Source organism: Ranitomeya variabilis, chromosome 2 (genome assembly GCF_051348905.1).
Source record: "Ranitomeya variabilis isolate aRanVar5 chromosome 2, aRanVar5.hap1, whole genome shotgun sequence".
Taxonomy (NCBI): domain Eukaryota; kingdom Metazoa; phylum Chordata; class Amphibia; order Anura; family Dendrobatidae; genus Ranitomeya; species Ranitomeya variabilis.
Window position 1 is genome coordinate 168228514 of NC_135233.1, and position 23890 is coordinate 168252403.

General features: G+C 40.7%; 1 protein-coding gene across 1 annotated transcript in view; it reads right to left on the reverse strand.

Annotated features, from left to right (window-relative positions):
- FNDC1 (fibronectin type III domain containing 1) overlaps positions 1-23890 on the reverse strand; it is a 344034-nt gene that overhangs the window by 156911 nt on the left and 163233 nt on the right. The window contains exons 6-8 of the mRNA XM_077283151.1: positions 18026-18133; positions 5951-6139; positions 1077-3731 (exon numbers count right to left, since the gene is read on the reverse strand). Coding sequence (XP_077139266.1) covers positions 1077-3731; positions 5951-6139; positions 18026-18133 — 2952 coding nt within the window. The remainder of the gene's footprint in view (positions 1-1076; positions 3732-5950; positions 6140-18025; positions 18134-23890) is intronic.

The following is a 23890-nucleotide window of genomic DNA, read 5'->3' on the forward strand; positions in this document are numbered from 1 at the left end:
GCACGGGGACTGGCCCCATTCTAGTGGAGAAACTAAGGACTCACCTAGCTAATCGGAGGCTGTGGTATATGTATGTGCCATAGCCAGATCTGCACACATTCGCTGAAAAGGCAGCCATATAGAATCCAGGGGGATTCAGTGCACACCGCCCCACAAGATCTGCGGCTGCTGGCTTGGGACACTGTGTGGCAGGCGCAGGGCATGAGAGGCGAAGCCAGAGCAGAGAGATGGCCAGAGAAAGGAACATAGAAAGAGGGTTCTGGAAAGTGCACCCAAATTGCTTGAGAGCTGGCTCGACCACAAATCTGGAGGACACAGAGCCCCAGCTGGGGCAGCTAAGAACTGCGAGTAAAGCATTGGAAACTACACCCTGCTGTGTCCTCACACATATTTACTGCACCATCCACCCTGCACTACAACTACCACAACTGCCAACACCACCACATTACAATCTAAGTGCCATGGGACTAAAGATCTGCCTGTGGAGAGCTGTACCAACTCTGCTGCGTCACCATCAGCCCCAGCGGTCTCTTCAAGCAGCGTCGGCTAACATCTCACATTTGTCAAGTGCCACAGGTGGCATCACGAACATTTATCCCATAAACTTTATTCCCCTTTTACATCATCACTTTTATTGGACGCCCAGGGCCACGGACCGGGTCACTGCTGCCGTGACAACCACCCCTTTAAGAACCATCAACCTGGTTCCGAGTACCCCAAGGGCCTGACGGGCGCTCCACCTGCGCTTTTGCACTTACTCATTGCTTTCTATGGGTGAGAAAATGCTGCAAAAATGCTGAAAGAAGTGACATTCTGCAGTAAAGTTCATCGTTTTTTTCTGGTACTGAAAAACACAGCTTTACATTTGCATTAAAAAAACGCAGGAAAGAAACGCAACGTTTGAATATAGCCTTAAACTTAGCTAACCATGCATTTCACCTATTTGCCAGTGGGACATGGAATTTGTTAGGAGGAAATTAAACACTCTGATCTCTACAAGATATTAAAAAACCTAACAAAGAATATGTAATATCTTACTGTTATAGTTAGAAAGAAAGTTAGAAAGCTTTTAATACCTTGTCTCTGGAAAGGCCTTGTAAATTGCCTTCGTAATGGAGATCCTAATCTTGAATTAAGCATTCTTTGACGTAGCAGTGAAGGGTGGTAGGTTGGAAAAGCGGAACGTGCAGGTGTTGTAGTTGGTGGGGTGGTAGTTCTATGTACTATTGGTCTGGCATAATGCGATTGCCTAGATACTGATGGAAATAAGCGGTATGGTGAAGCTCTGGTGGTGCTTTGAGGTTGACTTGTTGTTGGTGAGACAGTTGTAGTTGCTTTCTTTATTAAAGCAGACCGCTTAGAATTTATATAGGAGGAAGACACAATGGAGGGCTTATGATGATTTTCTTTTAGGGTGGGGGGAGGGCTTAATGTCTCTTCATCATCATATTTTGTAAAAGATGTTTCCAGAGACTGTTTGCTATTATTACTATTAACATTTTTATTTCTGTTTTTAAGGTAACGGACATTGGAGTAAGAAGACAATCTTGTCCTTGCGGGTAATGTGGGATTTTCAATTTTTCCAGATGAAGACTGTTTTGAAGGAAGATCTCTTGTGTCTAAAGTTGAAAAATCAGATATTGCAGAATATGCAGGAACATGTTTAATTGGTAAATCTATTCTGGAAGTAGAAACATTGCTCAATTTCTTTTCATTCTCCTGCATCATACTGCCGGGTGTCCTATAAATTGGTTTTGAATTTGAAATATGCATTGATCTAGAAAGAGAGAGAGACTCTGTGTCTGATGAAGAAACTTTGTCCTGGTCAGTGTCCTTCTCTATGTTAAAAGAGTCATGAGAGAATGATGTGGAAGAATCACTCCCTGTTTTTTCAAACCCTTTCTTGGGGTCAAAATTTCTTTTACTTTGTAAAAATGCAGAACCCAAGCTTGATTCAGATGTTGGTTTAGAATACAGATCTAAACTTGAACTTTTCTTTTTGGGGGTGTTTTTTTTTTCTTTAGGATGGTCTTGATGCTCCTTATGAGAATTACTTGTTTTTTCCCTATGTGAATCTGAGCCAACAGATGGGATTTTACTTTTTTTAGGTGTTACTACTGGTGGCAGAGGCTCAGATTTGATACCAACATTGTTCTTTTTGACTGGCATACTATGTCTTCCTGCATTTTGTGTGGAGGCTCCAGATACTTTCACTTCATCTGCCCTCGATATTTGAATAGCAGAAGAAATTGATGAATGCCTTTCTTCTGACTTTTTTATCTCGATCTCTTGGGAAGACTTAGAAGATTTGGAAGGCAGTTTAGATGAATCTAAGTAAGGATCGTCTTTCTTAGCAGGCAGATCTATATGTTTTCCTTGATTATTTTTTCTTACAACCTTTGGAGCTGATGTGGTTGTAATTACTGTAGCTGATGTAGTAGATTGAGAAGTAGTCATTGGTTGAAACCTTGATCCCCCATTAGATATTATTTTACTCCCAACATTGGCCTTCACCTGAGAACTTCTCCTTCTGTAGTATTCTAGTAGAGACATGGCTGATTTTCCAGTAAAAGATGGGATGTGTTGCTGTTTACTAGAAGACTCTACTTTTTTATTAGTGACTGCTACGTTCTGGTTATTAATTTTACTAGGCAATTGTGCTTCAGTAGAACTTGTAGATGCAGTTGTAGTTGCAAGTGTTGTAGTTGTTGCAGGCGTAGTAGTGGTGCTTGTGGTAGAAGTGGGAGAAATGGTGGTTGTAGGTGGGTTTCTAGTTTTTTTATCAGACATTTTTGAGAAGCGATGACCATTAACAGTTTTAGTATTAATATCAAGCAATTCTATATCTGAGTTTCTGTTGCCTTTATTATCATAACGGTCTGAATTTAGAGAATCGCGTGTAGAAAATTTATTGCCTTTATTCTCATGGATAGAAGAATGTGCTTGTCTGGTATCAAATTTAGGAGATGGAAATAAACTAGACTGTGGTTGCCCAACAGAAATAGATTTCTGATCACTTTCGACTCTTTCCTTTTCATCCACAATTACCTGTGTACCCAAAGGCTTCTCATTTGTAGATGATTTTGATAGGTTACTAGTTCCTGGGCTGACAGAAGACTTATTTCTTCTAGTATTAATAAGTGTTGATCCTTTCCTTGCTGTATGAGATATTGGTAATGTTGTTTTACCTTTTTCTAAATCATGCATGCCATCAACATTTAAACTAGCTCTTCTCTGTGTATCTACATTCAGACTCTCTTTGCTTTCATTAGGTATTTCTTTACCAGTGCCTGATGAATATTTATCATTTCTTGTGTTATGATCATCTGACTCAACAATTTCTAAATCCTTAGTTTCATTGCCATCTACTGCAACTGTAGGTGGTGGTGCAGGTTTACGTTCAATAATTCTGCGTCCAACATTTAATGAATTTGGTCTAAGTGGTCTTTTGGCAATGTTTGGATTAAATGGATTATTTAACGTTGGTCGAAATTGTTTTCTTGGGATTGGTGTGGAAATTTTTATGATTGTTGTTGTGGTCTCTATGTCATCATCAGTCACTTCAGTTGAGTGAATATTATCCTCATGTGCCCTAGCATTCATCTTAGCGAAAGAGTGAGCAATATCTTCTTCCAAAGATTCAGAAGAAATTACATTATCAGGGATTTTGTCCTCCTTAGAAAGAGTCTCTTTATGAGGCTGACGATAAAGATTTTTCACTGAAGTTGCACCTACAAAAGAATTTATATTTTGTCAACCTTATACGTTGATCAACACAAACATACAAAAAGCAATTTTTACAGCAAAACTAATAAAGAAATGAGAAACTGTATAAAACAAAATATAATTAAAGAAAGCAATTATTAATAAGGAAAAAAAACTAAAATAAAATATCATAGCAAAGTGTAATAGCAAATAAAGTTTTGATAAAAGCAGCTTTAAAATAAAAACTGACCTTATTGTCCACAGCAATATTAAGAAATTAAAGTTTAACACTGCTTGCTTTAGGAAACAACAACTTAATTATTTCTATTAGACAATTTTTGACATACAAGACATCTATGTTGCTACAATGTTATGAAATTTTGTCTGAGTAGTGGACAACACATTTAAACATCAGGTCTATGAAATGTGTTGGAAAATATTGTAAGGAATATATTTATTGGAGAGAAAGGACCTTGAATGATGAAATTAGATACTGTACAGCTGAGAGTTAAACGAACTTTGCATCTTTAAAGAGGAGCGGACACCAGGTTAAAACTGTCCACTCTTTGCTCTTATTGTATTACAAACAAAGCAGGTACTCACCCTCCCGAAGTTCAGCGATGGCTGTCTGCCACTGCTCAGTGATTAGCTGTAGAGATGAAGTGCGTTGTCGATGTGATGTCAACGCTGCAATCAAAACACTGATACAGGAGCAGGGGCAGATAGCCATTGCTGGACCCAAGGATGGTGAGTACTTGCTGTGTTTGTTTTAGGCAGTTCACAGCCATTGGGGAGCACTTTCTTGAAAGTGTAAAGCCCCTTGAGTGTATTCTTGTTATTTCAGAATGGTTCTCAATGCAACTGTTTGAGTGTTTGGGAACATATGTGTTATTTAATAATTGTTTAGGGACTTTTTAGGGATTATTCAAGGTGACTGCACAATGGTATTTAATATAGCAGATTTTGCATTTTAAACCATGTAAAATGTTTAGGGAACAGCTATTGTAATGCAGTTTGGTATGTTGCTATGAGAGCGACATGTGGAATGGCCATATTAGTCCATGTGAAGTATAAAATACCTAGTTGTGCCTATGTCATCATGCATGAGGAAGGGAGTGTGTCAGAAGTCCTCGGTGTATGGAGCAGTGGCACTTCGTTGATACTAAAATACTGTGAACATTGGATATGCAATGAAAATAAATGCAGGACAAAGTCCTGTAATTTGACTACTAAGTGTGAATCCGCGATAAAGAAGATTTTCACATACATCTGGTGATGACTTGTGTACCTTATATTTCTTGGATTGTGGACTCTTGCGTATCTTTAATAATGCTGAGTACCTCAGAAGATGTTGACTACCCCATGAACCTTCCAGTTTAGTGTTCACACACGACTCATTTACAACTTTAGGCTTTATTCACGCATCATTATTTTTGATCAGTATTTCATGAGTATTTGTATGCCAAGGAGTCTCGCCAAAACACAGAACAAGTGTCAATCTATCAATTATACTGTCGTTTTTTTCTGTATGTTCCACTACTGGTTTTGGCATTCACGCACTGATGAAAAATACTGACAAAAAACTGGCATGTAAACAGGCCCTTAGGCAGTGCCAGTGTTTTTATTTGTTGGAATGTTAATTTGTATAATATTTCTACTCCCTAAAGTGTCATTTGGTTTATTGTATACAGTGCTAACGTTCAAAACAGGTGTGGAAAAAATGGTGCAAAGTAAGAAAATTTTCAAAATTAGAATTGTTCATAGTATTATTATTCATTAACAGAATTAACTTTCTTAAGACAAAGGGTGGTCACACCAAATATTGAGATAATATAGATTTCTTTAGTTCATTCACTTTACATGTTGTTAATTGATAACAATAAACTAATAACACTTCTAGTTTTGAAAGTATCCTTAGTTAGCAGCATTTTTACCTGCCTAAAACTTGTGCTGTATATGTTACTTACAAACAGTGCGCACTTTTGACTAATGTTCTATTCTCCTTTACAAATCTAACAAAGCTTCTTATTCTAGTGAAGTAGAGATTGGCTATACTATATTGTTGTAACATTAGTAATAAACTTCACAACTTTCACTATTAAACAGACAATAATTGTTTGCAAGTTTTATGAACCATAAAATTAGCACTGTATCTACAAGTGAAATATTTCTGGAATTAGATGAGAACACTAAAACCTTGAAATTACAGTGAACAGATGGGTAATTCCTAATATTGAATGCTTACCCGCTGGTAGGGTGACTGTAAAGGCTTTAGACTGAGGGCCCTGTCCTCTTCTGTTTGCTGCCCGTATTTTGAAAATGTATCGTTCTCCAGGCTGCAAGCCGTCAACTATGGCAGATGTGGTTGTTCCTGAATAAGGTATCGATTTGCCTCCAAATGGCTTCATTGCAGGAGCATATGACACAATGTATTCTAAACATATTTAAAAAAATAACAAATATTCTATTTATTAGTACTCTAATACTATATTACTGTCTAATATATATATATACATATATACAGTTAGGTCTACAAATATTTGAGAGTGACCACATTTCCCTGATTTATGATTTGGACTCTGCATGCCACTATTTTGGATTGAAAATTAAGCAACTGAGATGCAATTGAAGAGAAGACTTTCAGATTTAATTACAGGGGTTGAAAAAATATTCTGTGCAATGGTTATAGGAACTGCAACCATTTTTCTACAAAGCTTCCTTATTTCAGGGGCTCAAAAGTAATTGCACATATAAAATTTACCATAAATAAAATATTCATTTTAAATACTTTGTAGAGAATCCTTTGCAGGAAATAATGCATGAAGTCTAGAAGCCATGGACATCACCAAACTCTGGGCTCCCTCCTTTGCGATGCTTTACCAGGCCTTTACTACAGCTGACTTCAGTTGTTGCTTGTCTGTGGGTCTTTCTGCCCTAAATTAAGTCTTCACCTTCTAAAATGCTGCTCGATGGGGTTGAGATCTGATGATTAACTCCACCTTTGCAGAATATTCCACTACTCTGCCTTAAAAAATACTCCAGTATTGTTTTCACAGTATGTTTTGGATCATTATCCATCTACACTGTGAAGCGCCATCCAGTCAACGTTGCTTTATTTGGTCGAATCTGAGCAAAAGCATCACCCTGTACACTTCAGAATTCATCCAGCTGCTTCTGTGTTCAGTCACATCATCAATTAACACTAGTAACCCAGTGCCATTGGAAGTCATGACTGGCATACCATCACACTGCCTCAACCATGTTTTACAGAGGATGTGGTGTGCTTTGGATCATGAGCCGTTCCAAGCCAATTCAGATCTCGTCCCGAGATCTCGGGAACACGAGATCTGAATCTGAGCAGCGGCCATTTTCCCGCAGGCCACCGCATTGTACCGATGGAGCTGCCAGCGGGGCCTCCGAGCTTTAAGGAGATGCCGGAGGAGCCCCAACTGCATGAAGCTACGCCGCCGCCACTGCCCCACAGCACCAGAGGCCCCACACAGCAGAAGAGGAGCCGCCGCCCCACAGCACAGCAGCCGCCGCTCCCAGCACAGAGACCCCACGCTGCAGCGCTATGATGAGGTAATGGGGGATACTCACTTTCCTGTGAGACGCCCCCTCGTCGTCATCAGGACCACTCCCCCCCACCCACCATATACACCCGGCGTACAAGGCGACCCCCGACTTTTAAGAAGATTTTCAGGGGTTAAAAAGTCATCTTATATGCCGGAAAATACGGTACTTGTTTCTTCCCATCATTCCAGTACAGGTTGATTTTAGTTTCATCTGTCCAAAGAATGCTTTTCCAGAACAGGGCTGACTTCTTTAGATGTTTTTGGGGGGACAAAGTCTAATCTGGCCTTTCTATTTTTAACGCTTATTAATGGTTTACGCCTTGTAGTGAACACTCTGTATTTGATTTCACAAGGTCTTCTCTTTATTGCAGACTTAGATCCTGGAACACTTAGTTCCTGGAGAGTGTTCTTCACTTGAGTGGATGTTGTGAAGGGGTTTTTCTTCACCATGAAAAGGATTCTATGATCATTCTATGATCATCCACCACTGTTGTCTTCTGTGAACATCCAGGCCTTTTTGAGTTCCCAAGCTCACCAATGTTCTCTATTATTTGCAGAATGCACCAAACGATTGATTTGGCCACTCCTAATATTTCTGCTATCTAATTGATGGATTTCTTCTTTTTTTCAGCCTAATGATGTTGTTTCTCTTCCATTAAAAGCTCTTTTGACCACATGTTGTGCACTCACATCAACAGCTTCCTAATGTACATGCCACAACTGGAATCAGTTACAGACCTTTTACCTGCTTAATTGATGATGGATTAATTAGGGAATAGCCCATGCTGCCCATTAAAGATTGATCTGTCACTTCTGAGCCTGTAGACTGCATCCTGCCATCTATGCCAAGTTTTAGCAGGTTGCGGGATGCTGTGACAGACAGAAGGCAGATCAAGGATTAACAAATATAACAGTTTTATTTTAACAGGGGGTTATTTCCTTGCAGGGAGGTGCAGGGTTAAATGGGGAGAATAACAGTCCAATTGTAAAGGATATGCAGAGTTAAGGAACAATGAATCTTAATCGTAAGGGCAGTTCTTGTGAATCACTTAACATGGCAGTAGTTCCCCAGACAGTGAATTCTTCTGGGAAGTCAATAGCATCCACAATGGCTGGCTTGTACAAGAAGGTTCATCTGGTAATGGTAGTCCGTCTTCTGGCGGCAGCAGTCAGTGTCTGGTACCTTCCGCTGAGTGCCTAGTCCATGAACATATGCGGCCGGAGCAAACAAGCCCACAGCACGTTCAGGGTCTCCCATGGGCGGGAAGGTATTTGCTGGTGAGGTGGGCTGAAAAAGTCTGTCCAGTACTCGGTTCTCTCTTTGTGGCATGTGCGCTGTACTCTCGGTCACGAAGCACACGGCACCTCGCTCTCTGCCAGCTTCCGGGCGCACTGCTCTTCTCTCCCTATGCTGCGCGCTGCCTGTACCCGCCAAGACTAAAGCGCCGACAGCAGCTGGCGCAAGGTTTCTCCAACGAGGTCCTGCAGACCACGGTCCGACAATGAGGGCAGCCGCGAACAGTCCTGTACTGTGCCCTGGCTCTTAGGCTGGCGTGCGGCGCTTAGCTGAACAGGGCTCCCGGCTCTTTCCTTATTACTACGGTAGGCTCCGGTAGCGTCCTGGCATCAGATCAGTCATGTGTTGCTGCGGCCCGGCTGCGCACCCCTCAAAGCCCGCTGCGCACGCACCTTGCCTCTGTCACTGCCGGTGGGGAACTGCCCGTTGCTGCGTGCGCTTTTACTTATAACTGTGCCCCCAGCTTCTAGGTTCGGGAACCTGTCCGGGCCTTTTTGCCTTCCCCGGACAACATGGGATGCAGCCTCAGCAGTTCCAGACCCGTTCTGGCACAGGTACTCGCAGTCCTTTCTTCTTCTTTATACTCCACCTCTCCTTTAGCTCGCCATTCCACAGGCGAGGACTCTTTGTGCCCCCTTATGCTTTTCAGAGGTGGGCCAGATGCCAACAGTTTTCACACCCATTTATGCCTCTCTTGCACTTCGTTTTGCCAAAGAAAATTATTCTGTGCATATTGCATAGGTGGAACACCAGCGTGGTCACACTGAGCACTTTGAGGCACCTCTTGAATCTTCTCGTCAGGAGTACTCAGAACTTCAGGCATCTCACACAGAATCTCGACATTGGGCTCTTCTCCATGGCATTCACTGTCCTCCTTCACTGGGTCATCTGACTGCACTACATCATCAGGTTGCTGCTCTCAGTTTTCTCCAGCCTCACAGCCATCCAGAACATGGAGTGACACCCACATACTCGGTACCTCCTTCAGCTGTGTTAGTGTGCTGCCCCCAACACCTGACTGTGCACTAGTTGTGAGTTCTACATCCGCCTCTTCACTGGGGCCGCCATCATCTTCAACTACCATGCTGTTGAGTAATGCAGAAATCTTGCAGCAGGCAAATTACACCGTCTCCCTCACTTCTCAGAGTCTGACGCCATGGCTCTGCCTTTCTCTGGGTGAGGCTCCCCTCCACTCACCGTACCATTTCTTCCAGGTGAGCATTGTCTCCAGTGAGCATGACCTTCGAAAGGGTGAGCAAATCTTCACCATTGGCTGTCTCGTGTAGGGCAACTCCTTGACAGGTGTCCCATTTTTCCACAAGTCCAACACTCACTTCTGCGCCTGTCTGGTGGGTGCTTCAGTCTAGTTTGCCATTCTCCAGGAGAGGCATATCCCCTCTGTAATCGCTCTTCATCCCAGGATATAGGATTAGATTCTGGGGCTGCAGCTGGAGTTTCTCTTACGCTCTGTGTCTCTCCTCTAATTTCTCTCATCTCTTGCCATAAGATACCCTGGGGTATGGGATTGGACTGCAAGGCAGCAGCAAGGGCTTCCTTTAGGCTCCCTATTTCTGCCTTCATTTTTTGCATTTCCTGCCTTAATTCGCTGGACCACTCCAGCTCTGACACGTTTGGGGTAGGTACCTCGAGGCTTCGGACCATCCCTGCCAAGGCTGAGGTCTCCTGCTCCTGCTCGCGTGCACGTGCTTCCACCCCAATTTCCAGGAAAGACATGCGCGGATTCTTCTTACACATGCACCTTTTCTGGGGTGGCTGGGGGCAGATGTTGTTAGCCGGGGGGGGCAATAACTATGGTCCCTCTCTAGGCTATTAATATCTGCCCTCAGTCAGTGGTTTCCCCACTCTGGTGGAGAAAATTGTGCGGGAGCCCTCGCCAGTTTTTTCTGTGATTTAACCCTTTATTTTAACACCTAGAGCTCCCAATTTTTGCACACACACACTACTAACATTATTAGTGAGGGATATGTAAAAATCTAATGGATATGAAATGGTTTACTGTATGTAAAACATGTCTCATATCCTGTCGGGTTTGGTAAAGACTTGGCAAAAGCCGGCAATTGTCTCACTGACATAATATACACTCACCGGCCACTTTATTAGGTACACCATGCTAGTAACGGGTTGGACCCCCTTTTGCCTTCAGAACTGCCTCAATTCTTCGTGGCATAGATTCAACAAGGTGCTGGAAGCATTCCTCAGAGATTTTGGTCCATATTGACATGATGGCATCACACAGTTGCCGCAGATTTGTCGGCTGCACATCCCAAAGATGCTCCATACAAGGCAGGATGGATCCATGCTTTCATGTTGTTTACGCCAAATTCTGACCCTACCATCCGAATGTCGCAGCAGAAATCGAGACTCATCAGACCAAGCAACGTTTTTCCAATCTTCTACTGTCCAATTTCGATGAGCTTGTACAAATTGTAGCCTCAGTTTCCTGTTCTTAGCTGAAAGGAGTGGTACCCGGTGTGGTCTTCTGCTGCTGTAGCCCATCTGCCTCAAAGTTCGACGCACTGTGCGTTCAGAGATGCTCTTAGGCCTACCTTGGTTGTAACGGGTGGCGATTTGAGTCACTGTTGCCTTTCTATCAGCTCGAACCAGTCTGCCCATTCTCCTCTGACCTCTGGCATCAACAAGGCATTTCCGCCCACAGAACTGCCGCTCACTGGATTTTTTTTCTTTTTCGGACCATTCTCTGTAAACCCTAGAGATGGTTGTGCGTGAAAATCCCAGTAGATCAGCAGTTTCTGAAATACTCAGACCAGCCCTTCTGGCACCAACAACCATGCCACGTTCAAAGGCACTCAAATCACCTTTCTTCCCCATACTGATGCTCGGTTTGAACTGCAGGAGATTGTCTTGACCATGTCTACATGCCTAAATGCACTGAGTTGCCGCCATGTGATTGGCTGATTAGAAATTAAGTGTTAACAAGAAGTTGGACAGGTGTACCTAATAAAGTGGCCGGTGAGTGTATATATACTGTATATATGTTTTCACGGATACTTGAGCCCAGAGATTCATAATATGTCCATTTTGCAAACTGGCAAGAAAATCTCGCCATACGGATGACACACGGATATTTTTTGGAGAAAAAAATCGCATCCTCGCATCGAATACGGATCACTGTTCAGGAACTTTTCTGACCCCGGCCTTAGGGAGCACACAGTTCAGGCCAGAAATGTGACAATGTCGCTGGTACGAAATGTCAATTAAGCAGGAGCGCAATGTCCTCCAGCAAGCAGGAAACTGGGAGGCTGAGGAGAAGTGCACTTTTGAAGGTAGATAATGAGATAACCACTCTAAGTCCTGTAAGTTGCAAGGTAGTGCTTCCATGCAGCAGACTTATTTTTCCTAGTATATCCTACAGATGCTCATTAAGATTGATATCTTGGGAATTTGCATGCAAAGTCAACATCTTGAATTCATTGTCTTGTTCCTTAAACCATTTCTGAATTATTTTTGCAATATGGCTGGGTGAATTATCCTGCCATTAGGAATTGTCATTGCAATTAATAGGTTTAGTTTGTTTGCTACAGTATTTAGGTAGGTAGGTGATGTGTCAATTCAACTCATCATCATCAGAAATAACTGATGAAATACCGAGGCTAGGACAAATATGAATAAAATGAATATATTTTTATTGACAATAATAATACATAAACACTTACATAAAAAAGACAAGGGAATTTCAGTAATTACGAAATAACTAATGGTCACATACATGTAAGAATATTTCTTTTCTATCTAGATAGATCAATCTAAGCATAATTGCTACCACTAGAAAGATTTATTTCTCATGAGCGTAAGTATATATTATATCTGCATATGACACAAGTTTTTAAAGTGCTCAGTGCTGTGCACAAAATATTTCTAATTATTATATGTATACATCGGCACATAGTATTACTCTACTTGAGATATATAAATAAAGTGCTTTATACTACTTTACCATGCATTCATATAATCCAACAGCAAATAATCAACAGGCACTACATAAGGTGCTCTGTGCTGTGCAAAATCATAAAATGCTTGGTGCTTAATAGTAATGCATGTGACACAAGTTTTTAAGGTGCTTAGTGCTGTGCACAGAATATTTCTAGTAATTGCATGTATACCTCGACACACAATATGACTCAACCTGAGGTATATAAATAAAGTGCTTTATACTATATTACCATGCATTTTTAGCATCAAACAGCAAATAATAAACAGGCACTATATAAAGTGCTCTGTGCTGTGCAAAATATGAGATGCTTAGTGCTAAATCACGATGCACTTATAATAGACCCCAACAAATATTACAGCAAGCACTATATCCAGTGATCCATGCTGCACAGAGGGTGCCTGTTTATAAGACATATATATAGCTCAGTGAAAACAGGAAGAGCTAAGAGCTGCAGGTGCCGAAAAGATGACCGTGCCTCAGCCTATAAATCTTACTACTTACATTTAGAAGACCATTAGTGACCCCGACAGCGCCGTTTCGCCATCATGGCTTCCTCAAATGGGGGACGCCCCCATTTGAGGAAGCCATGATGGCGAAACGGCGCTGTCGGGGTCACTAATGGTCTTCTAAATGTAAGTAGTAAGATTTATAGGCTGAGGCACGGTCATCTTTTCGGCACCTGCAGCTCTTAGCTCTTCCTGTTTTCACTGAGCTATATATATGTCTTATAAACAGGCACCCTCTGTGCAGCATGGATCACTGGATATAGTGCTTGCTGTAATATTTGTTGGGGTCTATTATAAGTGCATCGTGATTTAGCACTAAGCATCTCATATTTTGCACAGCACAGAGCACTTTATATAGTGCCTGTTTATTATTTGCTGTTTGATGCTAAAAATGCATGGTAATATAGTATAAAGCACTTTTTTTATATACCTCAGGTTGAGTCATATTGTGTGTCGAGGTATACATGCAATTACTAGAAATATTCTGTGCACAGCACTAAGCACCTTAAAAACTTGTGTCACATGCATTACTATTAAGCACCAAGCATTTTATGATTTTGCACAGCACAGAGCACCTTATGTAGTGCCTGTTGATTATTTGCTGTTGGATTATATGAATGCATGGTAAAGTAGTATAAAGCACTTTATTTATATATCTCAAGTAGAGTAATACTATGTGCCGATGTATACATATAATAATTAGAAATATTTTGTGCACAGCACTGAGCACTTTAAAAACTTGTGTCATATGCAGATATAATATATACTTACGCTCATGAGAAATAAATCTTTCTAGTGGTAGCAATTATGCTTAGATTGATCTATCTAGATAGAAAAGAAATATTCTTACATGTATGTGACCATTAGTTATTTCGTAATTACTGAAATTCCCTTGTCTTTTTTATGTAAGTGTTTATGTATTATTATTGTCAATAAAAATATATTCATTTTATTCATATTTGTCCTAGCCTCGGTATTTCATCAGTTATTTCTGATGAAGATGAGTTGAATTTAGTGATTGGAGGTGACTAATTCATTATTGGACCTTCCCCTATCTTTGGTAATGTATAAAGGTGATGTGTCAATGTAGCATAAACGAATGTCATGACTCAATTTTTCCCATCAGACCATTGTCCAGAGCATCCCACTGGATCCACTGGCTTGCCTTTTTCCCACAGAGCAATCTCAGCATAAGCTTTGCTCAGATAGCCATCCACATCATGTAAAAGAAAATATGAATCATTAATTTAGACCATTCTTTAAGTGAGTGCCATGTTTTATTTCAAAATGAAGGAATGTGTGATCAAGTATATGGCATCGTGTAGCACCATCACTGTCGGCATGTATCACTCTTGATCTTCCCAATAATTTAAGCAAAAAGTATCAGGGGTAGTGCCTTGGTTTATAACTTTGTCTCCAAGTTTCTTCACTGACTTTGCTCATTGTGGTTTGGTCCTAATGAGGGTTAATACCTTGAAACGCATTGACACAATAAACCGCATTTATGCTTCACCTTTGTGTGTGATTGTACCTCGGGTAGCGCGAAATCTGAACCACTGTATTCCTCATTTATTGCAGCTATCAGTGTATACACACTTATATAAAAATTCCCCGTTGAAAAAGCTAACGCGAAATGTGCATCTGGGGTCTGCCCCTGGGAATTCTGTGGTCTGTGCATCGGCACTTTTCAACATGGGTAAGTGTATGCAACCCTTAAAGCTTGGGTACGGACAGTACATTTACTTTATGTCCCTGCTTTCCACATTATCAGTTTATAATTAATGGTATATCCTCCCAGCACAAGCTCTTTATGATTGTTGCTATATTACATTTGCACTAGGAGAGGATATGTTTACATGACCATCCAATACTGTATACTTATGTAATTTGTGGAACTGCCTCTTACTCCAACCCCTTATTCCAGGGTTTCTATTGTGGAACCTATCTTTACCTTCCTCAATTTTTGTGTACAAGATTATGTATGATACTTATCATTGTATCAATAAAATGTTTAATTTTTGAAGTCAGCACTCCAATTATATTTATTTACACTTATATAAAGTCAGCTATCAATCACTGATTGGAGTCCCCTGCTGGACCACAAGTCTCAAAAAGAACAGAGGATAAAATTAATAAATCACAGGCAATACTGAATTTTTTCTCACAAACTATATATCAATCTGCTCAGCTCCTCCTGCTCTATAACATAGTACCTGCAGAATAGACTGAATTTTCATAGTGACAGCTTCCCTTTAATAAGAGTGTAAGAGTCCTGTACATAGCAAGCTGCAATGCACTGTGTTCTGACACCATTTTATTAGAACCAGGATTAAAAGTGTTAGTAGCACCACTTTAACACTGTAATAAAATAAAACTCTGGAGTTGTGCTTTAGGAGAAATAAAGTAACAAGTAAAGTGGAGTGGGCACGACACTTACAGCAGCACTTACAAGGCACCCATGCCTCTCTCCCTATTGCCAGCAGGAGGCCTGCTTCCTGTCTCAGAGTGACAGGTAACTAAAGCGTGTCCATTTGCTTCCTGATATATCCCACCCCACTGACAGGAACCATAGCACCAGATAATAAATGTTATTCATTTCAACAGTAAGTTGTTTCTTTGTTATGGCTAATCAGTCTTTATATTTTTATGCTTAACATAGGGATGTTGTAACATATACAGTATATAGTAAATATACAGTTGTGTGAAAAAGTATTTGCCTCCTTCCTGATTTCCGATTCTTTTTCATATTTGTCACACTTAAATATTTCAGATCACCAAACAAATGTAAATATTAGACAAAGATAACACAAGTAAACACAAAATGCAGGTTTTAAATGAAAGTCTTTATTATTAAGGGAAAAAGAAATCCAAGCCTACAGGATCCAGTGTGATAAAGTGATTGCCCTTCCTCTTAAAACATAAATTAATGTTAGTTTCAGATCCTTAGAAAGCCGAGTTCAAATTCCCTAGCCACACCCAGGCCTGATTACTGCCACACCTGTTCTCAATCAAGAAATCACTTAAATGGGAACTGTCTGACAAAGTGAAGTAGACCAAAGATTCTCAAAAGCAAGACATCATGCAGCGATCCAAAGAAATTATAGAACAAATGAGAAACAAAGTAATTATTTCTATCAGTCTGGAAAAGTTATAAAGCCATTTCTAAAGCTTTAGGACTCCAGCGAACCACAGTGACAGCCATTATTCACAATTGGTGAAAACATGAAACAGTGGTGAACCTTCCCAGGAGAGGCCGGCCAACCAAAATTACCCCAAGAAAACAGCAATGACACATCCAAGATGTCACAAAAGACCTCACAGCAACATCCAAAGAACTGCAGCCTTCACTTGCCACAGTAAAGATCAGTGTTTATGACTCCACCATAAGAAAGATACTGGGCAAAAATAGTCTGCATGGCAGAGTTCCAAGATGTAAATCACTGCTGAGCAATAAGAACATAAAGGCTTGTCTCAGTTTTGCCAGAAAACATCTTGACGATCTCCAAGATTTTTAAGAGAATACTCTGTGAACTGACAAAACAAAAGTTGAACTTTTTGGAAGGTGTATGTCCCATTACATCTGGCGTAGAAGTAACACAGCATTTCAGAAAAGGAACCAACAGTAAAATACCGTGATGATTGTGTGATCGTCTGCGGCTGTTTTGTTGCTTCAGGACCTGGAAGACTTGCTGTGGTAAATGGAACCATGAATTCTGCTGTCTACCAAAAGATCCTAAAGGAGAATGTCTGCCTATCTGTTCATGACTTCAAGCTGAAGTGCACTTGCGTTATGCAGCAGGACAATGATCCAAAACATACCAGCAAGACCACCTCTGAATGGGTTAAGAAAAACAAAATTAAGACTTTGGAGTGGCCTAGTCAAAGTTCTGGCCTTTATCCCATTGCTGTGGTATGACCTTAAAAAGGTGGTTTATACTCGGAAATCCTCCATTGTGGCTGAATAACAATAATTCTGCAAAGATGAGTGGGCCAAAATTCCTCCAGAGCGTTGTAAAAGACTTATTGCCAGTTATTGCAAAACAGTTAATTGCAGTTGATGCTGCTAAGGGTGGCCCAACCAGTTATTAGGTTTAGGGGCAATCACTTTTTTACACAGGGCCCTGTAGGTTTGGATTTGCTTTTCCTTTAATAATAAAGACATTCTTGTAAAAACTGCATTTTGTGTTTACCTGTGTTATCTTTGTCTAATATTTAAATTTGTTTGGTGATCTGAAACATTTAAATGTGACAAACATGCAAAAGAATAGGAAATCAGGAAGGGGGCAAACACTTTTTCATACAACTGTCATTGCCAAATTTCACAAGAGCTTTTACACAAAAAGATGGGTAAAGCAATCAGTGGCTAATACATCACTGAAAAAATGTGATGTATCTGAACTATGCTGAAGCATTTGTACATTTGCCAGAAGGCACAAATTCTTCTATGACTATTGTCCTTCATATGGAAATAGATCTGGAAAGTGGACTGAGCAATAAGACATTCTACTACATTATACTAATTCCTAAATGGATCTATAAACCCTTAAGGAAAACATTAGTTGGCCAACTGAGTAAAATCTGCCCTTAAGGTATGTTCAGACATAGCAGGTTTGGGTTTGTTGTAAAACTACTGAATTCACATATTTGTTAACGATTTTCAGTCAGTTAAATTTCAGTTTACAGCATGTGAACATACCCACAATATTTGTTTAATCAGATGGGAAACTCTCACAGGATTGGGTGGTATAATACTTCTTACATACCTAAGTTTTATTTAGTAACAGGTGTATTAGTAATAGTTTATATCAGAGTTAAAACAAAAGCTTGTTTTTATCAAAATTCCAATTTTTTTAACCAAAAATTTTTTGAAAACACATTAAAAATTTTAGATGTATGGACCAAAACCAATAGGTTTTTAAAACAGTTCAGCTAATATTTATGAACTATAATAGAACAGAGTTGTAATAACCTTTTATTTTTCCAGCATTGTCAGAGAGTTCATCCCACATTACCCGCACGGATGTAGGTTTGCCTTTCAGTGGTTCCACGTAAAGGTTTTCAGGTGCAGTCGTTGGAGCTTTGGAAGTAAAAAACATAAGGAGAGTTTAGCTATGGCTCAGTATATCTTTGAATAAAAAAGGCATTATTCAGATTACCTCCACTCCAAACTAACAAGTGGCTATCCAAAACACATTCATAAGCTATGTTCACACGTTGCTTTTTTGCTGTATATTCTGCAGCCAAAACCTGATCTCTTGGCATTAGAAAAGCTACAGACAAAAAGCGGGTTTTGCTGGCTTTTTGCTGCTTTTCTTGATGCATTTTTTGCTGCAGGATCCCAAAGTTCAACTTTGCTTCCACCATACGAGCATGAATAATGCAAGGTGTTAGGCCCCCAATGCAAGACATATGTAATACCATAAAACATTTTGGGGAAAAAAGGGCAATTTGTTCAAATTATTTAGTGGAAAAAGATTTTTATGTCTAAAAAAATAGTCACTTTTCTGAACAAAAGAGTTCATGAAAAAATACACAACTACAAATGTAAAAACATTGGTCAGGAATAGTCAGGAATAGTTTATGTAAGTCATTAGCATAGCATTTTGCAGGTCTGGCACTGTTTACTTTCATAAATTGGTCAGCCCTTGAGTTGGTCAGGCATTCTTTACTTTAACACATATCACTAATTTAATAAAACTGTACTAATAGTAATAGCCATGCTCAGGTAAGGAGACCAAGATATTTTGGTTTAAATGGGTTTGACATCCTGCTGTACCTGCTTTTTTTTACTAAAAACACAGCAAAACCCGATGGCAAGGTTTTTTTCTGCTTTTTCGCACTTACTTTCTATGGGTAAAAAAATACTGCAAAAACGCTGAAAGAAGTGAAATGCTGCAGTTTTACAATTCAGTCAGGAAAAAAACCAACGTACCGTATTTTCCGGCGTATAAGATGACTTTTTAACCCTTGAAAATCGTCTCAAAAGTCGGGGGTCGTCTTATACGCCGGGTACGGCATGTGCAGGGAGCGATCCTGGATGGTTCCCTGGGTCTGGAAGAGAAGAGACTCTCCTTCAGGCCCTGGGATCCATATTCATGTAAAAAAAAAGAATTAAAATAAAAAATATGTATATATTTACTCCTTGATGGCCCCCAGCGGTGCAAGCGGTGGCCTCCGTTCCTAAGGATGCATTGAGCGAAGGACCTGCGATGACGTAGCCACATTGCTAAAGAAGCTGTCTGTTCACAGAGCGCTGTATCAGAGAATACTAATGGAAAGTTGAATGGAAGGAAAAAGTGTACAAGCACTGGGATAACCGCAGCCTTGAAAGGATTGTTAAGAAAAGGCCATTTAAAAATTTGGTGGACATTCACAAGGAGTGGACTGCTGCTGGAGTCATTGCTTCAAGAGGCACCACACACAGATGTATCCAGGACAAAGGCTACAAGTGTTACATCCTTGTGTAAAGCCACTCATGACCAATAGACAACGCCAAGTAGAAAAGGAACTGGACTGTTGCTCAGTTATCCAAGGTGTTATTTTTGGAAGTAAATTTTGCATCTCATTTGGAAATCAAGGTTCCAGAGTCTGGAGGAAGAGTGGAGAGGCACACAACCCAAGCTGCTTGAGGTCTAGTGTGAAGTTTCCACACTCAGTGATGGTTTGGGGAGCCATGTCTTCTGCTGGTGTAGGTCCACTGTGTTTTATCAAGGCCAAAGTCAGCGCAGTCATCTACCAGAAAATTTTAGAGCACTTCATGCTTCCCCCTGCCAACAAGCTTTTTGGAGATGGAAATTTCATTCTCCAGCAGGACTTGGCACCTGTCCACACTGCCAAAAGTACCAATATAAGGTTTTAAAACAACAGTATCACTGTTCTTGATTGGCCAGCAAACTTGCCTGGCCTTAACCCCATAGAGAATCTATTTCGTATTGTCAAGAGAAAGATGAGAGACACAAGACCCAACAATGCAGAAGAGCTGAAGGCTGCTATCAAGGCAACCTGGGCTTCCATAAAACCTCAGCATTGCCACAGGCTGATTGCCTCCATGCCACGCCACACTGATGCAGTAATTGATGCAAAAGGAGCCCCAACCAAGTATTGCATGCATTTTCTGAACATACATTTCTGTAGGCCAAGATTTCAGATTTTGAAATCATTTTTCAAGCTGGTGTTATAAAGTATTCAAATTTACTGAGATAATGACTTTGGGGTTTTCATTGGCTGTAAGCCATAATCATCAACATTAACAGAAATAAAGGCTTGAAATAGATCACTCTGTAATGGCTCTATATAATATATAAGTTCACTTTCTGAATTGAAGAACTGAAATATTGCACATACATACACGAATATTGCAAATTGGATTCATGATCGGAAACACGAGCAAAATTTTATAAAATCTGGAAAAATTGGTAACATTCGGTAAAAGTGCAGTGAAATATTTGTGTTGCCACAAAAATATTTTCAGCACTTTATCAACGATAATGGTAGTGTATCATGAGCGTTTGACACGTGTTTGAGATGACTGGGTTTGCAGAGCTCAGAGACACGGCGTTCTTGTAAAAAGTCATTTTTTCCCTAACTTTATGTGTGCACATTGCAGCTATCCAATCAGAGCACAGGAAACACCCACAATGTCCTGACACAACAGCTTATCTCATTGGCTACTGAAATCGCATGTCCTGCTTCACATAAATAGCGGACATCTTGTTTTAGTGCCATTTTGACACTGTAACAGCACAGAAAGGCTGCTCCTGACGATGGCACTGTTAACCGCAAGATTTTAGCTAGTTCGTTAGGCAGTTGTATATCAGTCAGATACTGTAGCTGGCTACTGTCCAGTGTGACTGTTAAATTTACCTTCCATCACTTTTTATTTTTTGGACATTATTGAGGTCCACAAAGAAAGCCAGCAGGGCACACGTTGTGCACTGCTTCTATTGTGCTCCATGCATGAGTATAGCATTCTAAATAATATTTTTTCACTAGCTAAGGCCTGTTTTACACATCAGTGTCTCCGGTACGTGTAGTGACAGTTTTCTCACATACTGGAAACACTGACACACGTAGACCCTTTCAAATGAATTGGTCTATGCACATGTCAGCGTGTTTTCACCGACCATGTGTCCATGTGCAAAACACACAGACATGTCTGTTTTTCCCCGGACACACGGCCTGCAAAACGTGCCAAACACGTGCACATGGAGAACAGCGCACACTATTAGATGCACCAATTCTGGAGCTTTGCTCGGTTCTTCCCACTTGCCCTGTATCGGTGGCAAGTGGGGTACTGAGGGGTTAATGTCACCTTTCTATTGTAAGGTGACATTAAGCTGGCTTAGTAATGGAGAGGTGTCAATAAGACACCTCTCATTACTAATCCTATAGTTGTCAAAAGGGTTAATAAAACACCACACAGTAAGAATAAATTATTTTAATGAAATAAAACAATAAACACAGTTTTGCCATCTTTATTAGTCTGCCAATCCAAGCGAAGCCCTCGATCTCCTGTAAAAAAAAAGTCAAAATAATAAACCAACAATATAACCATACCTGTCCGGTGTGTAGTCAGTCCCACGCCATAATCCATATCTGGGGAATGTACAGTTTACTACCGGGAGCGGTGCTAATGCGACCTCCCCGGCTGTAAACTACTGGGGAATGAATGAGAAGCAGCAAGCACAGACTCAGTGACATCACCACTAGTTACTGAGCCTGTGAAACGTCAGGTTTTTCTTTCATTCATTCTCCCCTGCTCGCGCTGCTGACGGGAAAGCAGGGGAGAAGGGATGACAGCCGGCTTCAGCACCACAGGCAGGGGAACAGTGATTACTGTAGTGCTGCTTCCCCGGTGGCCGTTCATGTGGTACTGATGCGGCACACGGGCGACACATGGTTGCCAAACATGTGCCGCACATAGTACACAGATGGACACATGGATACTGATATCTTCGGTACCAGTTTTTAAGGTACCGGAAATATCAGGACGTGTGAAACCAGCCTAAATGTGAAAAAGCCTGCCGTATCCCACATTTTAGCTAGTTAGCTAAGTGGTTGTATATCAGTCAGATAGCGTAGCTAGCTAGTGTCCAGTGTGGCTGCTAAATTTACCTTCCAACATTTTCTTTTACATTACTGAGGTCCACAGACAAAGCCAGCAGGACACATGTCCTACAAGTGCATTGCTACTATTGTACTCCATGCATAAGTATAGCATTCTACTGTAATTAATATTTTTTCACTAGCTAAATGTGAAACAGCCTGCTGTATCCCTCCTTGTCATTTAGTGCTGTGGTGATATAAAACTGTCTGCAGACTTAAGACACATCAAAAAAAATTATACATTTTTCTGTTGCTCAATGTGAAACAGCCTGCTGTATCCCACGTTGACATTTTCTGGCGGTGATATGAACCTGTATGCAGACCTAAGACACATTTTAAAAAATTATAATTTTTCAGTTGCAAAAAGTTAGACAACCCGCTGTATCACACTTTGTCATTTGGTTGGGTTGAAATTAAGCTGTAGAGGCCTGATCCAGAGGCCACAAAAACATTTTTCTGTACCTAGTGTCATATAGTAGGGCACCTGACTATTAAATTAGTTTGTAGTATCTAGTGTGTGAGGCAAGGCTCACATTTGCGTATGTGTTCGCATCGTATCGTCTGCATACGCAAACGCATGCCCAAATGTATGCAATCGCATGTTTATGCAGCGTTTTTTATCCGCCTAATCTTACCCATGATGCCAAAAAAACACTGGGTGTTCATGCATTTGTATGCGCTTTTTGCCTGCGTTTGCATTGTTTTTGCGCATGCGTTCGATATTTCCAGGAGGGTGTGTTTCAATGGGCATGTCTCAAAACTGTTCCTGGACATGCGCAGTCCAAAATACGCAAGCGCATCGAACGCATGCGTAGGCATGTCTTTGCGTACGCATGCGTTCCCATAGACAGTAATGCTGTTTTTTAACGCACTTATCCACATGCGCATGCCTGTGCATATTTGAAGGATTTTTAGACGCCTCCAAAAATGCAACATGTTGCGTTCGTCGCACCTAGTCGCACACTGCAAAACTACGCATGCGTACGCAAGTTAACTATATGTTAACTATATGTACGCATGATGTATGCGGATCTATGCGGATCAAACGCTACGCGCACAGATGCAAATGTGAAACCAGCCTTATAGAGGCCTGATCCAGAGGCCACAAAAAATGCTTCTGTTATTAACGTCATACTGTAAGCGACCCGACTTTAAAATAGCTTGTCGCATCTAGTATGTTTTAGAGGCCTGATCCAGAGGCCATGAAAAATTATTTTGTTCCTACTGTCATACAGTAGGTGACCTGACTTTCAAATTGTTTGCAGCATAGCTTTTTGTCATACAGCCCTCATCCACACTTAAACAGTTATTTTTTCTGTGACTAACACGATACACCAAGCTGTATTTCAACTTAGATAATACCAAGCTTGCTGTTCAGTAATAAACATAATAAAATGGTACATAAAGAGTTAAAAAAAGACACACACACAAAATCTGCATTGGCTGGGGTCACACTTGCGAGAAACTCGCACGAGTCTCGCACCTCAATACCTATCACTGCCGCCAGCACTCGGGACCGGAGCATTCAGCTGCATAGAAATACATGCAGCCAGATGCTCCAGTCCCAAGTTCTAGCGGCAGTGTTAGGTATTGAGGTGCGAGACTCATGCGAGTTTCTTGCAAGTGTGACCCCGGCCTTAAACATGATATCTGTTTAATTTACAAAATGAAAAAAAATTGTGTGGGCTCCCGTGCAATTTTCAAGTCCAGAGTGGGAAAGCCAGCGACT